Genomic DNA, 18418 nt, shown 5'->3' with positions numbered 1-18418 from the left:
TGAACAGTAAGTGGCGTGGGGTGAGTAAAATCCTTTGATTTATATTCTATTCAATGACCAAGCAAGACTTCTGAACCACAAGTACATGTAGGAAAAGTTACCAAGTTAGATTTGATTTTTCCCTCCCCAATAAAGGGGTGATGCTTATAGAAGACGGATCCCTTATACTTATTTTAATGTATTAGAAATGGTGCCTTAACACATTTTTTCCCCCAGTCTGATGTCGGTTACTTGTTAAATGGCAAGACCCAGAGAAGATGGAAAGAGGAAGCCACCTTTTCTTCCGGTTTCAGAGTTGTTCGTTGAAGTACATTTACACACTAGCCAACCACCCGAAGAGGAGCTCAATTAAATGCAGCAGACATGCTCTGGGTCGTTAAAAGCCATCGTCTACAGACCCCAGAGACCGGTCTCCTAATTTCTGCATGATTCCTTCCCCGAATTACCTCTACTTACAAAAGCCACACTTGAGAATCCTGGAGTGGCATCTAGTTTACTTTGGCCCGAATCCGCTATACAAACAGCGTTTTAAAATATTGTAAATTCTTACAAATCCTATAAAGTAACTCGTACTGGAGAAAGGACTGCTAGGGAAACAGGAACACACAACAGCCTGCACCTTTGAGGGCGTGAGGAGGAGCAAACGCTTGGGGCGGGGCTTGAGCGTGGAGCTCGCCGCAGGTGATCTGCAGTTGCCTGGAGCCTCCCACCCCGGGACCGCCGCTCGTGCTCGGGGTAGAGTCTGACGTCTCCCCACGGCAGGGTTTGGCTCTCCAAGGCGCCAGACGGACGAGACCGCGTCCCCTGCCCTGCCCGGGCGCTCTTGCCTCGGCGAACTCCACGTGAGGGAAAGGGGCCTTAACTCTGCGGGGTGCACTGCCACCACCGACCCCGTCCCACCCTCCAGCAGGCGGCGGGCAGGGAGCGCGGGCACTGGGGGGGGGGCGGGGGCGGGGGCGGGGGCCGGGGGAGGAAGGGGCGGGGGCTGCAGTCCGGCTGCAGGAAGCGGAGGCCGCCAGGGCATCGGTGCTGCGCGCTCGGCCGCGATGAGCTCGGCGCCGGGTCTCCGCGGGGCTCACGGTGCAGGTAGGCTGCGGGTGCCGAGGGGGCGCGCAGGCGGGGGCGGTGACGCGGGCTCCTCCGGCTTTGTTCGGCGGCCGGAAGAAGTTGAGGGTCTTGGAGGGAAGCGCCTAGGTCCGGTGGGCGCAGCTTAGCTTCTGGGCTCAGAAAAACAACTCGGGAACCTCGCCGCCGCCTCCTTGCGGTCCCTGGTGGCGGCGCCGAGCGCTGGGGCGTGCCCTGGCCGCTTTTGTCCTCCGGGCGCTGATCTCTTTCTAGCCGTCGGGGCTATTTAAACTTTAACTGCGCCTGGTCATAAGAAAGTTAGCTTTTGGAGGTTGGATCTTGTTTTGTTTTCTCACTTCTCAGTCAAAAGAAGTGGTTGCCTGCAGTAACAATGGAGCGTGACCGGCCCGAGGCAGTGCCCGGGCGGAGAGGCCCCCGGGCTTGCCCGCTCTGAACCTGGAGACAAAAGCCAGGCGTCGGCGGCTGCACAGCCCCCATGGCTCTCCTGCCTCCCGGAAACCTGCAGTTGTTCGTGAATTTAAAGCCACAGTAACTATTCTCTACAAAATGATCAACTGCTAAACGCATGCTTTAGAACGTTCTTCCCTGTCACTTCTTAATTATTTTACTGATAAGGTTTAGAAATTCTGGCCATAGTAAAAAGAAAAAAAGTGGGGGGTGGTTTGAAGCGCTGGCAGTCAGTCGATGCAGAGCGCCTTTATTTCAGAGCTTTTTATTCCTCGCCGCACAAAACAAGCCTTTTGCCCCAGAATCAAGTTGTAAAAGTCACCATGGTTGTTCAGGAGGAAGTGGCATTACCCTGATGGACAGTGCGAGGTCCAGTGGCCATTTCCCTTTTGGAACCAGAGGTGAGGGGTGGGAAGCAGGGGCAGCGGTCCAGGATGCTTGAGGGACCGCTAGTCACCGCATGTCGCCCACCATTCTTTTTATGGCTTCCTTCCTTTTCCTACTTGCTCCCTTTTCTATCTCCACCCCACCCCTTTTCCAGTGTGTTCCAGGCCTGACATGAGTCACTCAAAGTATGATTAATAAACCAATTGTTGATAGGGAATATGGGTAGATTTTCGTAGATACTGCAGTGAATGAAGATGACAACAGTAGATGCTGAAGAAGTTGGGAGAAATGAACACTTAGTTTAGAAAGGTTTTTGGTCTCTCTCTGGTGGGAGCGGTTTTAACATGGTGACGGAGTGTAGGGACTTTGGAATCTACAGGCAGAACCGGGTCTTTAGTACCAACTCCAGGGCACTGACCTTGGACAAATCTCTTGCACTTTCTCTGTCTCACAGGGCCTGTGGAGCAGAGTGAGATAAAGTTATCTAAAGTGCCACGCCATCAACAAATGGTAGCTGGAGGCATTAACAGATTAAGGTGTGGAGGAAAAAGGAATGATTGATTGGTTTTGTAAAAATTAAACTTGTTTAAGGAGCAAAGAGGTCATGGTTGCATTATGGTGGAGAGGAAAATTGCTTAAATCAGAGGCATGGAGAAGGGAGAAGAGGTCAAGAGTCAGGTTTAGTGGCGGACCCATTTTTGATGAATAGATTGCAGATGAACAGGAATTTGTAAATCTGTTATACAGGGTATCTCCCTCATTAAGATTTATTTTCTCCATGTCAACAAAGCCAGTTTGTTTGTATTCATGCAGTACGATGATACTTGTTAAAGCGCACCCTTCCTGAAAGCTGGTCTGCTGGGTACATACATTTTAAAGTGACTGTGACAGAGTCGCATTGTATGTTCTCTGGAAGCAGGGTAAAATTGATCAACTCCAGGAAAAGTATTGGAACCTCGGTTCTAATGTCTGTCTTCATAGCTTTCTGTTCTGATTCAACAAACCGCTAGAACAGAGTGGCAGCTGGACTTGGTCGGTAATTGGTATTGCAGGATACAGGGTGCCTGTTTATAGCAGAGTGAAGGTTAGAGCCTGTGAGGATCAGAACTAAAGTTTTCACAGCCCAGTGTCTTTCTACATCTATCATGTTAACAGTGACAACAAAAAAAACTTTAAAAAATGCCTCACTGAGATTGTCCTATCTGTTAACTTTGAAACTGGATGTCATTTTAAGCAAATTAATCTTGAGCTACTTAAAACTGGCCATCTTTCCTAAGTCTGTAAGCTGAGGGCAGTATTTGAGATGACCCAAATGCACAGCATAAATTACATCCAGCCCAGGAGAATTGTGAAGCTCCTTCCTCAGACTGTGAAAAAGGAACTTGAAAGACCCAGTCGAGTGTACCTGTCCAGTGCTTTTACCCTCAAGGACTTCAGTTAGTTTGGTGACCGGCCAGTTGGCACAGCTTCCGCCAGGGACACTTAAAGCTGCCTTAGGCTCACTAGACAACAAGGTGCAAAAGCTGGGAGTGGTGAACTGCTGGGTCTGCTACTACTCTGGGCATCACAGAAGAGACTCAGGTGCTCTCCAGCCTGTGCAGGTTCTTGGCGGGTGAAGGAGGTGATTGGCTTTCAGATATGGATTTAATGTGTTTAGTTTGAGTGGTTCTATTTCTTTATTGTATAATTGGTTTAATGATCAGGACGTGAGGTTATTCAAAGGATCCTGGAACAAAAGCTTTTGAAAATGGCAGGAGAGAAAACCCTGCACTGCTCTGGTAGAGCAGGAAGTAACCCCGGTAGACAGGGTGTGGAGCTCTTCAGGGAAGAGCAATTGTGGGGTAGGAGGAATCCCAGTTAGAACAGTGTGTGAGTCGGAAGTAGCCCCAATAGAGCCTTGTCAGAAGTGGAAAGTGTCCAAGGGAAGCAGCGTGTGGCCTAGAAGGTATCATGATGCATCAATGTGTTGTAGGAAGTACTCTGGGTGGAGGAGTTCACGCACTAGAAGAGCAGTGTGTTCAGAAGGGCAGCATGCCTGAGGAGCGGGGCGTCTTAGTAGGAAGCATCCCCCACAGAGCCGTGTGGAGTAGGAAGTATCCCCCGTAGAGGAACAGCGTGTGGAGTAGGAAGCATCCCCCATAGAGCCGCGTGGAGTAGGAAGTATTCCAGGAGAACAGCGCGTGGAGTAGGAAGTATCCCAGGAGAACAGCGTGTGGAGTAGGAAGTATCCCCCGTAGAGGAACAGCGTGTGGAGTAGGAAGCATCCCCCACAGAGCCGTGTGGAGTAGGAAGTATCCCCCGTAGAGGAACAGCGTGTGGAGTAGGAAGCATCCCCCATAGAGCCGCGTGGAGTAGGAAGTATCCCAGGAGAACAGCGCGTGGAGTAGGAAGTATCCCAGGAGAACAGCGTGTGGAGTAGGAAGTATCCCCCGTAGAGGAACAGCATGTGGAGTAGGAAGCATCCCCCGTAGAGCCGCGTGGAGTAGGAAGTATCCCCCGTAGAGGAACAGCGTGTGGAGTAGGAAGCATCCCCCATAGAGCCGCGTGGAGTAGGAAGTATCCCCCGTAGAGGAACAGCGTGTGGAGTAGGAAGCATCCCCATAGAGCCGCGTGGAGTAGGAAGCATCCCCCGTAGAGGAACAGCGTGTGGAGCAGGAAGTATCCCCCGTAGAGGAACAGCGTGTGGAGTAGGAAGCATCCCCCGTAGAGGAACAGCGTGTGGAGTAGGAAGTATCCCCCGTAGAGGAACAGCGTGTGGAGTAGGAAGTAACCCCCGTAGAGGAACAGCGTGTGGGGTAGGAAGTATCCCGGGTATGGCTGCTTGTGGAGTGGGAAGAGGAGGATGTGTGTGCAGTGGAGCAGCACGTGGGGTAGCAAGTGTGCTGGCTGAGCACTGAGTGCAGTAGGGAGGTGGCCCTGGGTACAGCGCTGTTGAGGAGGAGGTATCCGGGTGAAGAGGTCTCTGTTAAGGAACTCTGCTCCGGCGGAGCACTGTCGTAGGAAGAAGTGTGTCACAGAGAGCAGTGTGTGCAGTAGCGTTCTGCACGTAGAACACGGTGGAGTAGGAAGATCCCAGGTAGAGCAGCGTGGAGTAGGAAATCTCTCCTGTAGTGCAGTGTGTGGAGTAGGAAAGGTAGGATGTGTCCTCGGCTGAGCAGCGAGTGGAGCCGGAAGTATGGCCGGTGGAAAGTGTGTGGAGAAGGAAGTAGCCTCCATAGAGCAGTGTGTGGAGTAGGGAGAGTTCTGGGTGGAGTAATTGGTAGAGTAAGAGGAGTAGGACGTGTCCCGGGGAGTGACCTGGTAAAGCAGTGTGTGGAGCAGGACATGTCCCGGGGAGGGCAGGGTGTGGGTGCTACCAGGTACCCTTGGTAGATCAGTGTGTGAAGTAGGAAGTGTCCAGGATAGAGCGTGCTGTGGAATAGGATGTGTCCTGGGTAGGGCAGTATGTGGATTCGAAGTATCCATAGCAGAGCAGTGTGTGGACTAAGAAGTATCCCGGTTTATCATTGTGTGGAGTAGGAAGTATTCCGAGTAGAGCAGTTTCTGTATCCCGGGTAGAACACCGTGTGGCGTAGGAAGTAACCCCGGTGGAACGGGGTGTGTAGGAGGAGGTACCCTGGGCATAACTGTGGAATAGGAAGTATCCCCCAGAGGGCCGTGTGCTCACTGGGTCAGCATCCCAAGTAGGGGGGTGTCTTATTAGGAAGCATCAGCTGTACGGCAGTGTGTGGGGTAGGACGTGCCCCAGTAGAGCAGTGTGTGGAGGAGGAAGTGCCCTGGTAGTAGAGTAGGGCTGGAGGTTTCATGGTAGACTAGTGTGTGGTATAGGAAGTATTCTGGGTAGAGGAGTTTCTGGATCCCTGGAGAGCACTGTGCGTGGTAGGAAGTATCCCCAGTGTCGAGTGTGCAGAGCAGAAAGTGTTCTAGCAGAAAAGTGTGTGGAGTAAGTACTGTCCCTGGGAGGACAGTGTGTACAGCAGGAAGTATCCCCAGCATCAGTGTGTGGGGGAGGAAGTGTTCTGGTGGAACAGTGAATGAGCTACCACGTAACCTTAGTAGAGCCGTGGGTGGAGTCGGTGGGATCCCTTTTAGAACATTGTGTGGAGTAGGAAATCCCCCAGTAGAGCTGCTGTCCAGTAGGGAAGTCCCCCTGGATAGAGGAGTGCTTGGTAGGAAGTATTCCCAGTAAAGCAGGGTGTGGAATATGAAATATCCACCTTAGAGCAGGATGTGGAGTAGCACAGAAACTTTGGGAGAGTGGGGAGGATGCATTAGAGGCTGCTTTTGACTCCTAATCTTTGGTGTGAGTAAAAATCACCTTGTAAAAATGCAGATCGTCACCTTTCCCAGGATTCTTTTTTTTTTTTAAATAAATTTATTTTATTTATTTATTTTATTTTTGGCTTCATTGGGTCTTCGTTCCTGCGTGTGGGCTTTCTCTAGTTGTGGCGAGCAGGGGCTACTCTTCGTTGCGGTGCGTGGGCTTCTCATCACGGTGGCTTCTCTTGTTGCGGAGCACGGGCTCTAGGCACCTGGGCTTCGGTAGTTGTGGCTCGCAGACTCTAGAGCGCAGGCTCAGTAGTTGTGGCGCACGGGCTTAGTTGCTCCACGGCATGTGGGATCTTCCCGGACCAGGGATCGAACCCTTGTCCCCTGCATTGGCAGGTGGATTCTCCACCACTGCGCCCTTTCCCAGGATTCTGATTCTGTAAGTCAGGGTTAGGATCCAGGAATCTGCGTTGTATCACCCAGGCCAGGAAATGATGCAAAAGGTTAAGAAAAACTGGGGCGTATGGCACAGGGGAAGGGGAAGGCCGCCGTGGGGTCTTGGCTGGAATCCTGGGTGCATTACAGGAGGAACAGGCTGAGAGTGACTAGTAAAGGGCCCTGGAGTTGAATTCCCCATCTCACCTCATCCTCCCTCCCTGGGCGGATTTTTGTCAGTGAGGAGACGTGAGGTTAGAACAATCAGGCGTCAAGGAGAGACTCCAAGGAGAGAGGGGGACCCCACCCTCTTGACTAGGAGATGATGGGTAGGAGTCTACCCTTAGGGTCTGTTGCGCTTCCTTCAAAGACCTCAGCTGAGAGGTGCATCTTGCTATACTGTTGATATTGTATTACCTTCTCTCCCCTCCCCTCTTAAGTTCTTAAGTTCTTAAGTTTATCAGGTAAAAACAGATTTATGAGCGTATGGGCCCTTCTTGTAGAAGATGCTGGACTGACTGTGCTGTCCAGTACAGAAGCCACTAGCCACACGTTTAAATTAATTTAATTAACTGAGTTCCTCAGTTACACTAGCCACATTTCAAGTGCTCAAGACCACATGTGGCCAGTGGCTACCCTATGGGACAGCTCTGGTGTAGGGAATTCTGTCATTGCAGACAGCTCTGTTGCACAGCCTGTTCCCGGGAGTAAAGAGGGATTCAGTGAGATGCTGTCTCGGGGGTGGGGAAGTCTGTTCGTGGGTCAGGAGCAGAGGGTCCCGATTATAGGGTCGTAAGTGCACATGTGTCATTCAGGAGATCAAAGTCTGAGCCTTTGCCCCTTCCCTTCCTCCACCAAACGTCTACCTCTTCCAGGTGGCAGGGTAATCCAGTATTAACCACGCTCTGTTCAGTTCTCTTGCTTGACTTAATCCCTTCTCTGTTTCAGAGAATATTTGCAAAAACATTTTCTGCAAAATCGAGCAATTTCATATTTCATTTGAGCTGCATGATCACAGAGCTACATTTGTTACTCTAGACATATTTTGCAATGAATGTGTTTGAGTAATATTTTCTCCATTTTAATTTTTTTAATTTTCTCCATTTCTAATCTGTTTTATTTTGCACGTAAGAGTTGAGGGTGAGAAAAAATTGAGCTGTTAATTTATAGTTATTTGTTTATTTTTTTTAACATCTTTATTGGAGTATAATTGCTTTACAATGGTGTGTTAGTTTCTGCTGTATAACAAAGTGAATCGGCTATACATATACATATATCCCCCTATCTCTTCCCCCTTGCATCTCCCTCCCTCCCACCCTCCCTATCCCACCCCTCTAGGTGGTCACAGAGCACCGAGCTGATCTCCCTGTGCTATGCGGCTGCTTCCCACTAGCTAGCTGTTTTACATTTGGTAGTATATATAAGTCCATGCCACTCTAATTTGTTTATTATTAATAGCACTTTCCCTTCCTTCTCCCTTACTCCTTCTCACATACTTTGACCTTTAAACTAATCAAGACAGAAGGGGCTTAAGAGTATAGGAGTCAAGGCAGCTGGGAGTTCCTGATGTGTTTTATGACCATCAGTCAAAAAGTATATTAACAAAACCCAACTTTTTTTTAATAGGTGAACAAAACATGACAGAAACAGATGCCTTCCCTATGAGGTAAAAATGTGCTCTTTACCAGTAAAGCTCTTTTCCTTTGGTGATCATGATCAGCCTACAGAAATCAAAGCAAGAAAGGGACCTGGGAGCTAGAGAGCAGAACTGAGAATGTCAGGTTTTAGCATTTGGAGGGTTGGTTTGTAGATGTGCAGGTTAGTGTAGATGTGCCGCCCCTGGCTGTGAAGGGACCTAGACTGAGGTTCAAAATACTGAACAATTGGGACGGCATGGGCCCTGGGGCTAGGCCTGGGCCAGGCCGTTGTCCTTGGTCGCTGACTCCTGGAGACCTGGGGGGAAGACACCCATGCAGAGGGATTGGGGGGGGCGTAGGGGTGCTCAGGATGGCTGCTGTTACCTGTTGGTACAGAAATATTGGGTGGGCCAAAAAGCTTGTTCGCTTTTTTCCGTTCGATGGCTCTAGTAGCACTTAGTTGTCTTTAACTTCATTCAAAACAATTTTGTTAGACTGTATTGTGACAGCTGTCATATCAGCATGCATTTGAAAAAAAAAGTTATCAAAATTGAATTTTTGTGTAGCCATTTTAATATTGAAGATGGGAGGAAAAAAGCAACATTTCCAACATATTATGCTTTATTATTTCAAGAAAGGTAAAAATGCAACCGAAACACAAAAAAAGATTTGTGCAGCGTATGGAGAAGGTGCTGTGGCTGATCGAACGTGTCAGAAGTGGTTTGCGAAGTTTTGTGCTGGAGATTTCTCGCTGGACGATGCTCCACAGTCGGGTAGACCAGTTGAAGTTGATAGCGATCAAATCGAGACATTAATTGTGGACAGTCAACGTTCTACCACATGGAAGATAGCCGACATACTCAAAATACCCAAATCAAGCACTGAAAATCATCTGCACCAGCTTGGTTATGTCAGTCACTTTGATGTTTGGGTTCCACATAAGTGAAAAAAACCTTCTTGACTGTATTTCCGCATGCGATTCTTTATGTAATGAAAATGTTCCATTTTTAAAACAAATTGTGACGGGCGATGAAAAGTGGATACTGTGCAATAATGTGGAACGGAAGAGATCGTGGGGCAAGCAAAATGAGCCACCATCAACCACACCAAAGGCCAGTCTTCATCCAAAGAAGGTGATGTTGTGTACATGGTGGGATTGGAAGGGAGTTCTGTATTATGAGCTCCTTCCGGAAAACCAAATGATTCATTCCAAGAAGTACTGCTCCCAATTAGACCAACTGAAAGCAGCACTCGATGAAAGCGTCCAGAATTAGTCAACAGAAAATGCATAATCTTCTATCAGGATAATGCAAGACTGCATGTTCCTCTGATGACCAGGCAAATACTGTTACAGCTTGGCTGGGAAGTTCTGATTCATCTGCTGTATTCACCAGACATTGAATCTTCAGATCTCCATTTATTTCAGTCTTTACAAAATTCTCTTAATGGAAAAATTTCAATCCCCTGGAAGACTGTAAAAGGCAACTGGAACAGTTCTTTGCTCAAAAAGAGAAAAGGTTTTGAGAAGATGGAATTGAAGTTGCCTGAAAAATGGCAGAAGGTAGTGCAACAAAACGGTGAATATGTTGTTCAATAAAGTTCTTGGTGAAGATGGAAAATGTGTCTGTCTTTTACTTAAATTCCAAAGGAACTTTTTGGCCCACCCAATATTTCAGGACTTCCCTTGCCAGTGTGGCTGGGAGGCTTCCCTGGGACACACCAGTGGTCTGTCCGCCTGGCAGAGGAGGAGGACGCAGCAGACCTCTATCTACTCTATATGTTGACCTTGGGCTTGGAGGAGCTCATTATTTAATATGACTTAAGTGATTGTTTTTAAAACTTTTCATAAACAGAGAAGTGTTTGATCCGGCAGAAACGTACAAAATGGACCACAAGAGGAGAGGAATTGCTTTAATCTTCAATCATGAGAGGTTCTTCTGGCACTTAACCCTACCAGACAGGCAGGGCACCAGCGCCGACAGAGACAGTCTTAAGCGCAGGTAGTATGGTTTGATCTACATGTCAAGATGGTGAGGTATTTAAGTGATAACTACTTATCAAAACTTGTCCACACTGATGAAATAACAGACAGAGCAAGAGTATTTGAGGATGAAGCTCATTTGGGCACAGCCTCCCTTAAGAACTTGCCTGAATTTCCCCCCTAATCCTGTTCTATTAAATGTTTACATTCTTTGCATTGTTATAAATCTATCTGCATAGTAGATGGCAGTATTCTAACTTATATCAGTTATGAATAAATCCCTTCCTACCGTGGGTTATCAAGGAAAAGCATCATTGTCATATTTGATTTTTCTTTCTCTCTAAAGAAAAGTCAATTTATATGTCATAAAAATGTGTATAGATTCCTCAAATAATTAGGGGTATGTGACAGCTTTGAATAGCTCATAAGCTAACATCCAATTTAATTTATCTCCAGGTTTTCAGATCTAGGATTTGAAGTGAAATGCTTTGATGATCTTAAAGCAGAAGAACTACTGCTCAGAATTCACGAGGGTAGGTATCAATAGTTTTCTTATTCATATTCCTCTGATGGGATTGAGTAGTTTTCAATTATCCTATGTGTAAAGACAATTATTCTATGTGTTAATTATTATCCAAATAATTAACTGTATTGTGAAAAAGGCTTGTCAATTAATTTAGCATGGGTTATAGGTTTTGGTTGTGCCTCTCTGATTGTGTTACCTACCAGATTTAGAGACCTTTGCAAAGTATTATGCCTCCAAAGTTACAGTCTATATACCACTAGTTACAGTCTGTTACTCTAGAAATGAATGAAATGATCTTTTCATTTGGCAATTAAAAGCCAAAAATGCAAATACTACAGATGCTGGGTAGTCATTTTTTAATTGACTCCTTCCATACCCAAGTTTTTTACTGGCTTCAAAATACTGTTGATTTATATACATTCTCTCTTAATTTCTACATCACTATGCAGTAGTAGGTAAATGAACAACTTACGTTTATAATAATCACTACATGTCATGGATTTTTAAGTAATTTGTCAATGGACTATTATAACATTTACATAATTAAACTTTCTTCCGAGCTCTTTTTTTTTTAAATTGAGGTATAATTGACATATAACAGTAGTTTCAGGTATACAGCATAATGATTTGATACTTGCATACAGTGGGAAACGATCACCACAGGAAATCTAGTGACCCTCTGTCACCATATGCTTACTTACAAAGACTGTCTTTTCTTGTGATGAGGACTTTTGAAGATCTCCTCTCTCGGCAGCTTTCCGGTATGCGATGCCGTATTGTTAACTACAGTCACCGTGCTGTCCATTACATCCCTGGGACTTACGTATTTGTGTAACTGGAAGTTAGTACCTTCTGCCCCCTCCCCCCCCGCCTCTGCCCCAGCAGCCACCAGTCTGTTCTCTGCATCTTTGAGGTTGGTCGCCTGCTTGCTGGCTGGTGTTTTGGATTCCACATATAGTGAGACCATGTCTTTCTCTGCCTTCTCTCACCTAGCATAAGGCTCTCAGGATTCAGTCATGTGGTTGCAAATGGCGAGATTTCTTTTCTTAATGGCTGAATGGTAAGCCACTGTATATACACACGTCTTCTTTATCCATTCATCCATTGTTGGACATTTAGGTTGCTTCCATATCTTGGCTGTTGTAATAATTGCCGCAACGAATATGAGGGTTCATATATCTTTTCAAATGAGCGTTTTTGTTGTCTTCGGATAAATACCCAGAAGTGGAAGTGCGGGATACAGTAGTTCTATTTTTAATTTTTTGAGGAACCTCGTACCAGAGTTCTTCTTTAACCTGTAAATAATTTCAACTGGCTGCTTACCAGGTTTTCTACTTTGCTTGCTCCTCAGCTTTGGAGGACATCACTCTCCCGTCTTAATACTCTTTCGGAAGCTCTGAGCGCCACGGACATAGAGTGAAGGTGCTGCACTCCTTGGAGGTGCAGCGACACATAGGGAGGTGTTATGTAGTAGTTTTTGGGTCTTTCCAGAAGGTCTCTGCTGATTCAAGGAAACTTATATTGCCAAAATGACTTGGATCTTTTAAGGGTGTTATCCCTTTAGGTTTTCCATGTCATTATTCTGTGTTTTAGAAGAGCTAACAAAATCTGTTCAACTCTATTACTTTGAACTGCAATAATTTGGATTTTTTAAAAATCAGATATAGTATGGTATAAATTATTGCTTGATTAAATACTAAAAAAGTTATGTTTCATTACAGACATTTTATATTATAATAACAAATTTCCCCCCTCCCTCAATTGTATGTATGTAACTTTATTCTAATATTAGTAAATTAAATTTTTAGATGTAGATAATAAGCACCTTATTTTCATTTCTAAATAACTTTTGGGGGCCTTTTTAGCATCAACCGCTAGCCATGCAGACGCCGATTGCTTTTTGTGCGTTTTCCTGAGTCATGGTGAAGGCAACCACATCTATGCATATGATGCGAAGATTGAAATTCAGACACTGACTGGCTTGTTCAAAGGAGACAAGTGTCAGAGCCTGGTTGGAAAACCCAAGATATTTATCATTCAGGTAAGACTGATTATGTTATAGTCTTAATTATCAAGGCCATGGTTCTGTACATGTGACTAGAAAGGACTAAAGCTGATTTCGGAAGTAACTTTCTCCAGTAATCGGAAAGGCCCTTTTTGAATCCTAGCCAGAGTCGCAGTTTGAGCTGTTAGTATCTTTATCACTTGGACTGACATTGGAAATGACTCAAAATAACGAATGTGCTGCTCCCTGGCCCAGCCCAGTGTTAAGGCAGAGCCGCTGGACAAGCATCTGCTGGTGGGCAAGTGCAGTGCAGGGCCACCCGTTCAGACCAGGTTTGGTTTGGGGGCTGGAGAGCGTGCTAGCTGGTGGGAAGAATGTGGGCATAGAGACTTCTAGTCCTAGCTTGCTTCGTCCTTTCACATTTTCCCTTAGGCCAAGATGCGGTTACCCACTGCCAAACTGGTATTAGGGATAAAAATATTTGGGGGCTTGAATAGCATCATTTGGTACCTCAATAAGGATTCTGAACAAAAAAGAGAATTCCTCACGTTCCAGGGCTGCAATCCTCTATTTCCATGAACAGCATGGAGGACACAGCTACGTTTCACACCCTGCCATACCTTGAGGAAGGGAGCAGGGGGGGCTATAAAAAAAAAAAAAAGTCAAGGATGACTCCCTGGTTTCATGTTTGGACAGCTGCATTGGGGTGTCTGTGGGACATGTCGTTGGAGATACAGGTCTAGAACTTGAGACAGGCAGCCTGGATTAGAGAAATAAGTTTGGGAGTAATGAGCGGATGGGTGGTACTGGAAAGCATGGGAGTAGATGAGTTTCCCCATGTCAAGTATAGCCTGGAAAACGAGTGTAGAGGGAATTCCGTGGCGGTCCAGAGGTTAGGACTCAGTGCTCTCACTGCCAGAGCCCTGAGTTCAATCCCTGGTGGGGGAACTAAGATCCTGCAAGTCGCGGAGCAACTAAGCCCATGTACCACAACTACTGAGCCTGTGCTCTAGAGCCCGCGAGCCACAACTACTGAGACCACACACCACAACTACTAAAGCCCGCGTGCCTAGAGCCCGTGCTCCGCGGCAAGAGAAGCCACCGCAGTGAGAAGCTCGCGCACCTCAACAAAGAGTAGCTCCTGCTCGCCACAACTAGAGAGAAAAGCCCACCTGCGCACAGCAACGAAGACCCAACGCAGCCAAAAAATAAATAAATATTAAAAAAAAAAAAAAAAAGACGTGACTGCTCATGAAAAAGGGAGTGGCCAGCACTGTCAGACAGGAGAATTGGAAATAACTCATGGGCCACAAAGAAGGAAAATGTTTTGCCAAGTTATTTCATTTCTCTATGCCTCAGATTCTTCATCTGTGACATAGGGGTAAAATAGCACTGGCTCATGGGGTGGTTGAGAGGATAAAACGATCTGGCCTAACAAATGAAAAACACTTCGAACAGTGCCTGGCACATGGCAGGCCCCCAGTAAAGGCTGGCTCTTATTCTTACTGCAGTTGATTTGGCAAGTGATGGCATTGAGTTCCATGTGTTCTACATTCCATTTAGGAAGACAGTTGAAAATAAGGTCTGAAAATAAGCCTGGTAATACTATATAAGATCAAAATCTCCCTGTAAAAAATAGGATATTAGGGATCTTCTATTTATATGATAACTCTGAAATCCATCAGAACTGTTTCTTTTAAAGCTTCTAATTCTTCAGCCATTTCAGAATTGATGAATGCATTTATAATACTACAGCAGAATCTTGTTAGAGCACTGTATTAAGTTTACTGGGGCTGCCAGAACAAAGTACAGGCATACCTCACTTTATTGCACTTTGCAGATAGTGCTTTTTTTTTTTTTTTTTAACAAATTGAAGGTTTGTGGCAACCCTGTGTTGATGCCATTTTTCCAACAGCATTTGCTCACTTCGTTTCTGTGTCACATTTTGGTAATTTTCATATTTCAAACTTTTTCATTATTACATTTGTTATGATGATCTGTGATTTTGACATTACTATTGCAAAACGATTATGACTAGCTGAAGATTCAGGTGATGGTTAGCATTTTTTAGCTATAAAGTATTTTTTAATTAAGGTCTGTACTTTTTTTAGACATAATGCTATTGCACACTTAATAGACTACAGTATAGTGTAAACATAACTTTTATATGCACTGGGAAACCAAAAAATTCATGTGACTCACTTTATCGTGATACTCGCTGTGTTGCTGTGGTCTGGAACCAAATCTGCAGTATCTCTGAGGTCTGCCTGTACACAAACTGGGTAGGTTAGACAAGAGAAATTTTTCTTGCGGTTCTGGAGGTTAGGAGTCTGAGATCAAGGTGTCAGCAGGGTTGATTTCTTCTGAGGCCTCTCTCCTTGTCTGGGAGGTGGCTTCTGTTCACATGCTCTTTCCTCTGTTTATGTCTGTGTCCTGGTCTCTCTTTATAAGGATGCCAGTCATAGTGGGTTAGGGCCCACCAGTAGGACCTCATTTTACCTTAATTATCTCTTTAAAGGCCATATCAGCAAATACAGTCACATTTGAAACACTGGGGGTTATATATTATATATTGAAGTCCTTAGTGTATAAATGGGGGGGGGACGACAAAATGCAGCCCATAATAGTTATTTGAGTAGAAATTAATTTTAGCCCTTGTGTGAGTCAGAATTAGTAAGAATTTGAGCCCTCACTTTAAAGTAGGAGCAAAAGGCAGGAGGCACATTAATAGATGTCCTCTCAGGTCATGTGGTGTCATTTTGACCCTTAATTTATGGCAGCAGCTTGGCAAGGAAAACCCAATCTGGGAATATATTACCTGATTATATAGAAACACTTAGGCAAATACTATAGCTTTTAAAAGAAAGGGTGACTCTTGGTGCTATGGTGTGGATAATCCATAAGAAACTGTAAAACCGCAGATGCTTTCCCTTTTACAGTGTACCATTCAATCAACATTAACTATAAGAAAACGTAAGTAGGAAAAAAACCTGTCAGCTTTGGCCTGCTCTAAACCTGAATGCATTGTTTCTGAAGCGCCTATAAAGTGGCTTCTGTTGATGTTGCAGTGGAGGCGTACTGAATCCCAGATTCACTGTGAACATGAAGCATTGGGAAGAATAGGTACGTAAAGGAGGGGCTTTTCCTCCTTGTCTCGTAGGCATGTCGGGGAAGCCAGCACGATGTGGCAGTCGTCCCTTCGGACGTAGTGGATCATCAGACAAACAAGCTGGATGTCAACCTAACCCAGGTGGACGCAGCCTCAGTTTATACACTGCCTGCTGGAGCAGACTTCCTCATGTGTTACTCTGTGGCAGAAGGTGTGTGGGTGTTTAATACAAATGTGTAATTGGCTTTCTTGGCTAAGTACTCCTGTACGTTTCACCTTGGCTTGATGTAGTTGAGGTCTTTCTAATGGGGCATGTGATTTGGTCGTGAAGCTCAGAGGCTCAATGGACTTCTTTGTGCCATGTGATCAGAGTGATATCTAAAAGCATAAAATACCTCATAGAAAAATCCTTCCTGAGAACTATGTTAAAGCTACAAGGCTAATTATATTGACTATTAGCAGCAGAATATGTCAGTTACTGATGGTGACACTGCTTTTGTGGTAACACTCATGGAAGACGTTGAAAAATACTCTGATGACAGTTGTTCTCTGCTCTTGCAGTAAATAATTTTATGTTTTTCTTTTTTCTAATCGCTTGTCTCAGAAATCATTGCCTGGTTACTGCTATCTTGGGAATTTTTAGGAAATGGAGAAAATTACGTAGCATTAACCCTATTTTTATAGAACTGTATGGAATTAATCCTTTTTCCCACGTGAGGATAGTCAACAGAAAACTTTTAAAACTGTATCATGGCACATATTAGTCTTCTGCAAGGATTTTTAAGAACTCAGGCTTTTTAAAGGTGTTCTTCTGTCACAGTAAGTGACCAGAAAACTTCAGTGGTTCCTCCTATCTATCTTTTTTAGGTTATTACTCACATCGGGAAACTGTGAATGGCTCATGGTACATTCAAGATTTGTGCGAGATGCTGGGAAAGTTCGGTTCCTCCTTAGAGTTCACAGAACTCCTCACACTGGTAAACAGGAAAGTTTCTCAGCGCCGAGTGGGCGTCTGCAGAGACCCAAGTGCAATTGGAAAGAAGCAGGTTCCCTGCTTTGCCTCAATGCTAACTAAAAAGCTGCATTTCTTTCCAAAATCTAAATGACTGATAGGTGCTATTTTGTTTTATGTATCTGTATTTTTATATAAAGAAGTATCTCTAGGTTGAAGCAATTTAAATGGTGCAGCAATTTTAAATGTCTTAAGCTTTAATGAGAGAACTTTACAAAAAAATAGCTCATATTGGACGTGGTGAAGGGGTTTGATATACGTAGAAATGAAATCCTCAGGGAATTCCTATAAATAAAAATCCACAAGCATTTGTAATACTTGACTCTTGTAGTAAATTGCAAGGTTACTCAAAATATCTGACTGATTTAACTTGTATTTTGTGACTTTTTATAAAATTTTAGAATGTTTTTAAAAGTTTTTGAACCTAATAATTCATTGTTTTCCTTTAATATCTGAAATTCACTCTTCATTAAATTTTTCTAATTCACATTCTTACTCATTTGTGTAATTTATAGATGACTTGTTTTATTTGGTCATATAAATTAATCTACATATGAATTATCACTTTTTATATAGGACTTAACTCTCACTTTAAAGAAAAAATGAGCCTTCAAGAACTATTACATGGCATTCTGAGGAAGAAATATAAAACACAGTTAATTCTTAGTCAGTAGAGGCTACACACTTGCAAAGTTTGATTCTGTCAGTATCTTGCATGTTAGTTACTATTCACTGTCCGGCAATCCCAACTCACAGACCATCATCATGTTCATGGAATAACAGATGTTACCTTTTTCTTTTGGCTGCGCCACGCGGCATGTGGCATGCAGGATCTTAGTTCCCAGACCAGCAAATGAACCCGTGCCCCCTGCAGTGGAAGTGCGGAGTCTTAACCACTGGACCGCCAGGGAAGTCCCAGATGTTACTTTTAAGATTCAGTTCTTACTAATATGATATGTAAATTTTGAGTAATATGTTTTGTTAATAACCTACTGGAGGCTGAATATGATTAAAAGTTTGGGCTTTGATGATAACAAACTTGTGAGTTGCTAGTTCAGAAGCAGTAGTTTGCCTGTGCTGTTTCAGTTGTAGTTAAAAACACGTGCCAACTATATGCTAAGGTCAATGGGACATTTATTTATACCTTTTTTTGTGGTCATGACAGGGACTTCACTGTCAGTTGAACCTTGTACCTTTCCTTTAACCCCCGACCCACAGGTGCTGCCGGCTCTTCTTGCAAGAGCAAATGACTACAGAAACTCCTCAGTTCATCCAATGAACACGGGCCTGGCCCTCTAGGCAAAGAATTTACAGCTCTGGTTACCTAAGAGAAATTAGCTCACGTTATTAAAGAGCTCAACAAACCCCCCTCACACACACAATTTTTTTTTTCCCCTTGAATGTGATCAGTCAGAGGGTTTATCTGAACAAAATCCTCTTGTTCAGATGCAGTGACATTGGTACCTACATATCTCGGCGTCAAAATGTCATCAAATTTGAGCTGTGGAAGCCATAGGGACACAG

General features: G+C 44.7%; 1 protein-coding gene across 3 annotated transcripts; it reads left to right on the top strand.

Annotated features, from left to right (window-relative positions):
* Positions 1 to 983: 983 nt before the first annotated feature.
* Positions 984 to 17383, top strand: CASP6 (caspase 6). Of its 3 annotated transcripts, XM_057546742.1 has the most exons (8): positions 1010 to 1086; positions 1429 to 1614; positions 8251 to 8290; positions 10115 to 10261; positions 10699 to 10775; positions 12634 to 12809; positions 15934 to 16093; positions 16750 to 17383. In XM_057546742.1, exons 3-8 carry the CDS (start codon positions 8262 to 8264, stop codon positions 16986 to 16988), a joined length of 828 nt encoding a protein of 275 aa, XP_057402725.1. In that variant the 5' UTR covers positions 1010 to 1086; positions 1429 to 1614; positions 8251 to 8261; the 3' UTR covers positions 16989 to 17383. The 3 variants fall into 3 exon arrangements, with proteins under 3 accessions (XP_057402724.1, XP_057402726.1, XP_057402725.1); XM_057546741.1 differs by lacking the exon at positions 1429 to 1614 and having other exon boundaries at positions 984 to 1086; XM_057546743.1 differs by lacking the exons at positions 1429 to 1614; positions 10115 to 10261 and having other exon boundaries at positions 984 to 1086.
* Positions 17384 to 18418: the final 1035 nt, after the last annotated feature.

This window comes from Balaenoptera acutorostrata, chromosome 5, assembly GCF_949987535.1.
Source record: "Balaenoptera acutorostrata chromosome 5, mBalAcu1.1, whole genome shotgun sequence".
NCBI lineage: Eukaryota > Metazoa > Chordata > Mammalia > Artiodactyla > Balaenopteridae > Balaenoptera > Balaenoptera acutorostrata.
Note: the sequence above shows the minus strand (reverse complement) of the source record. Positions and strands in the feature narration are given on the sequence as shown.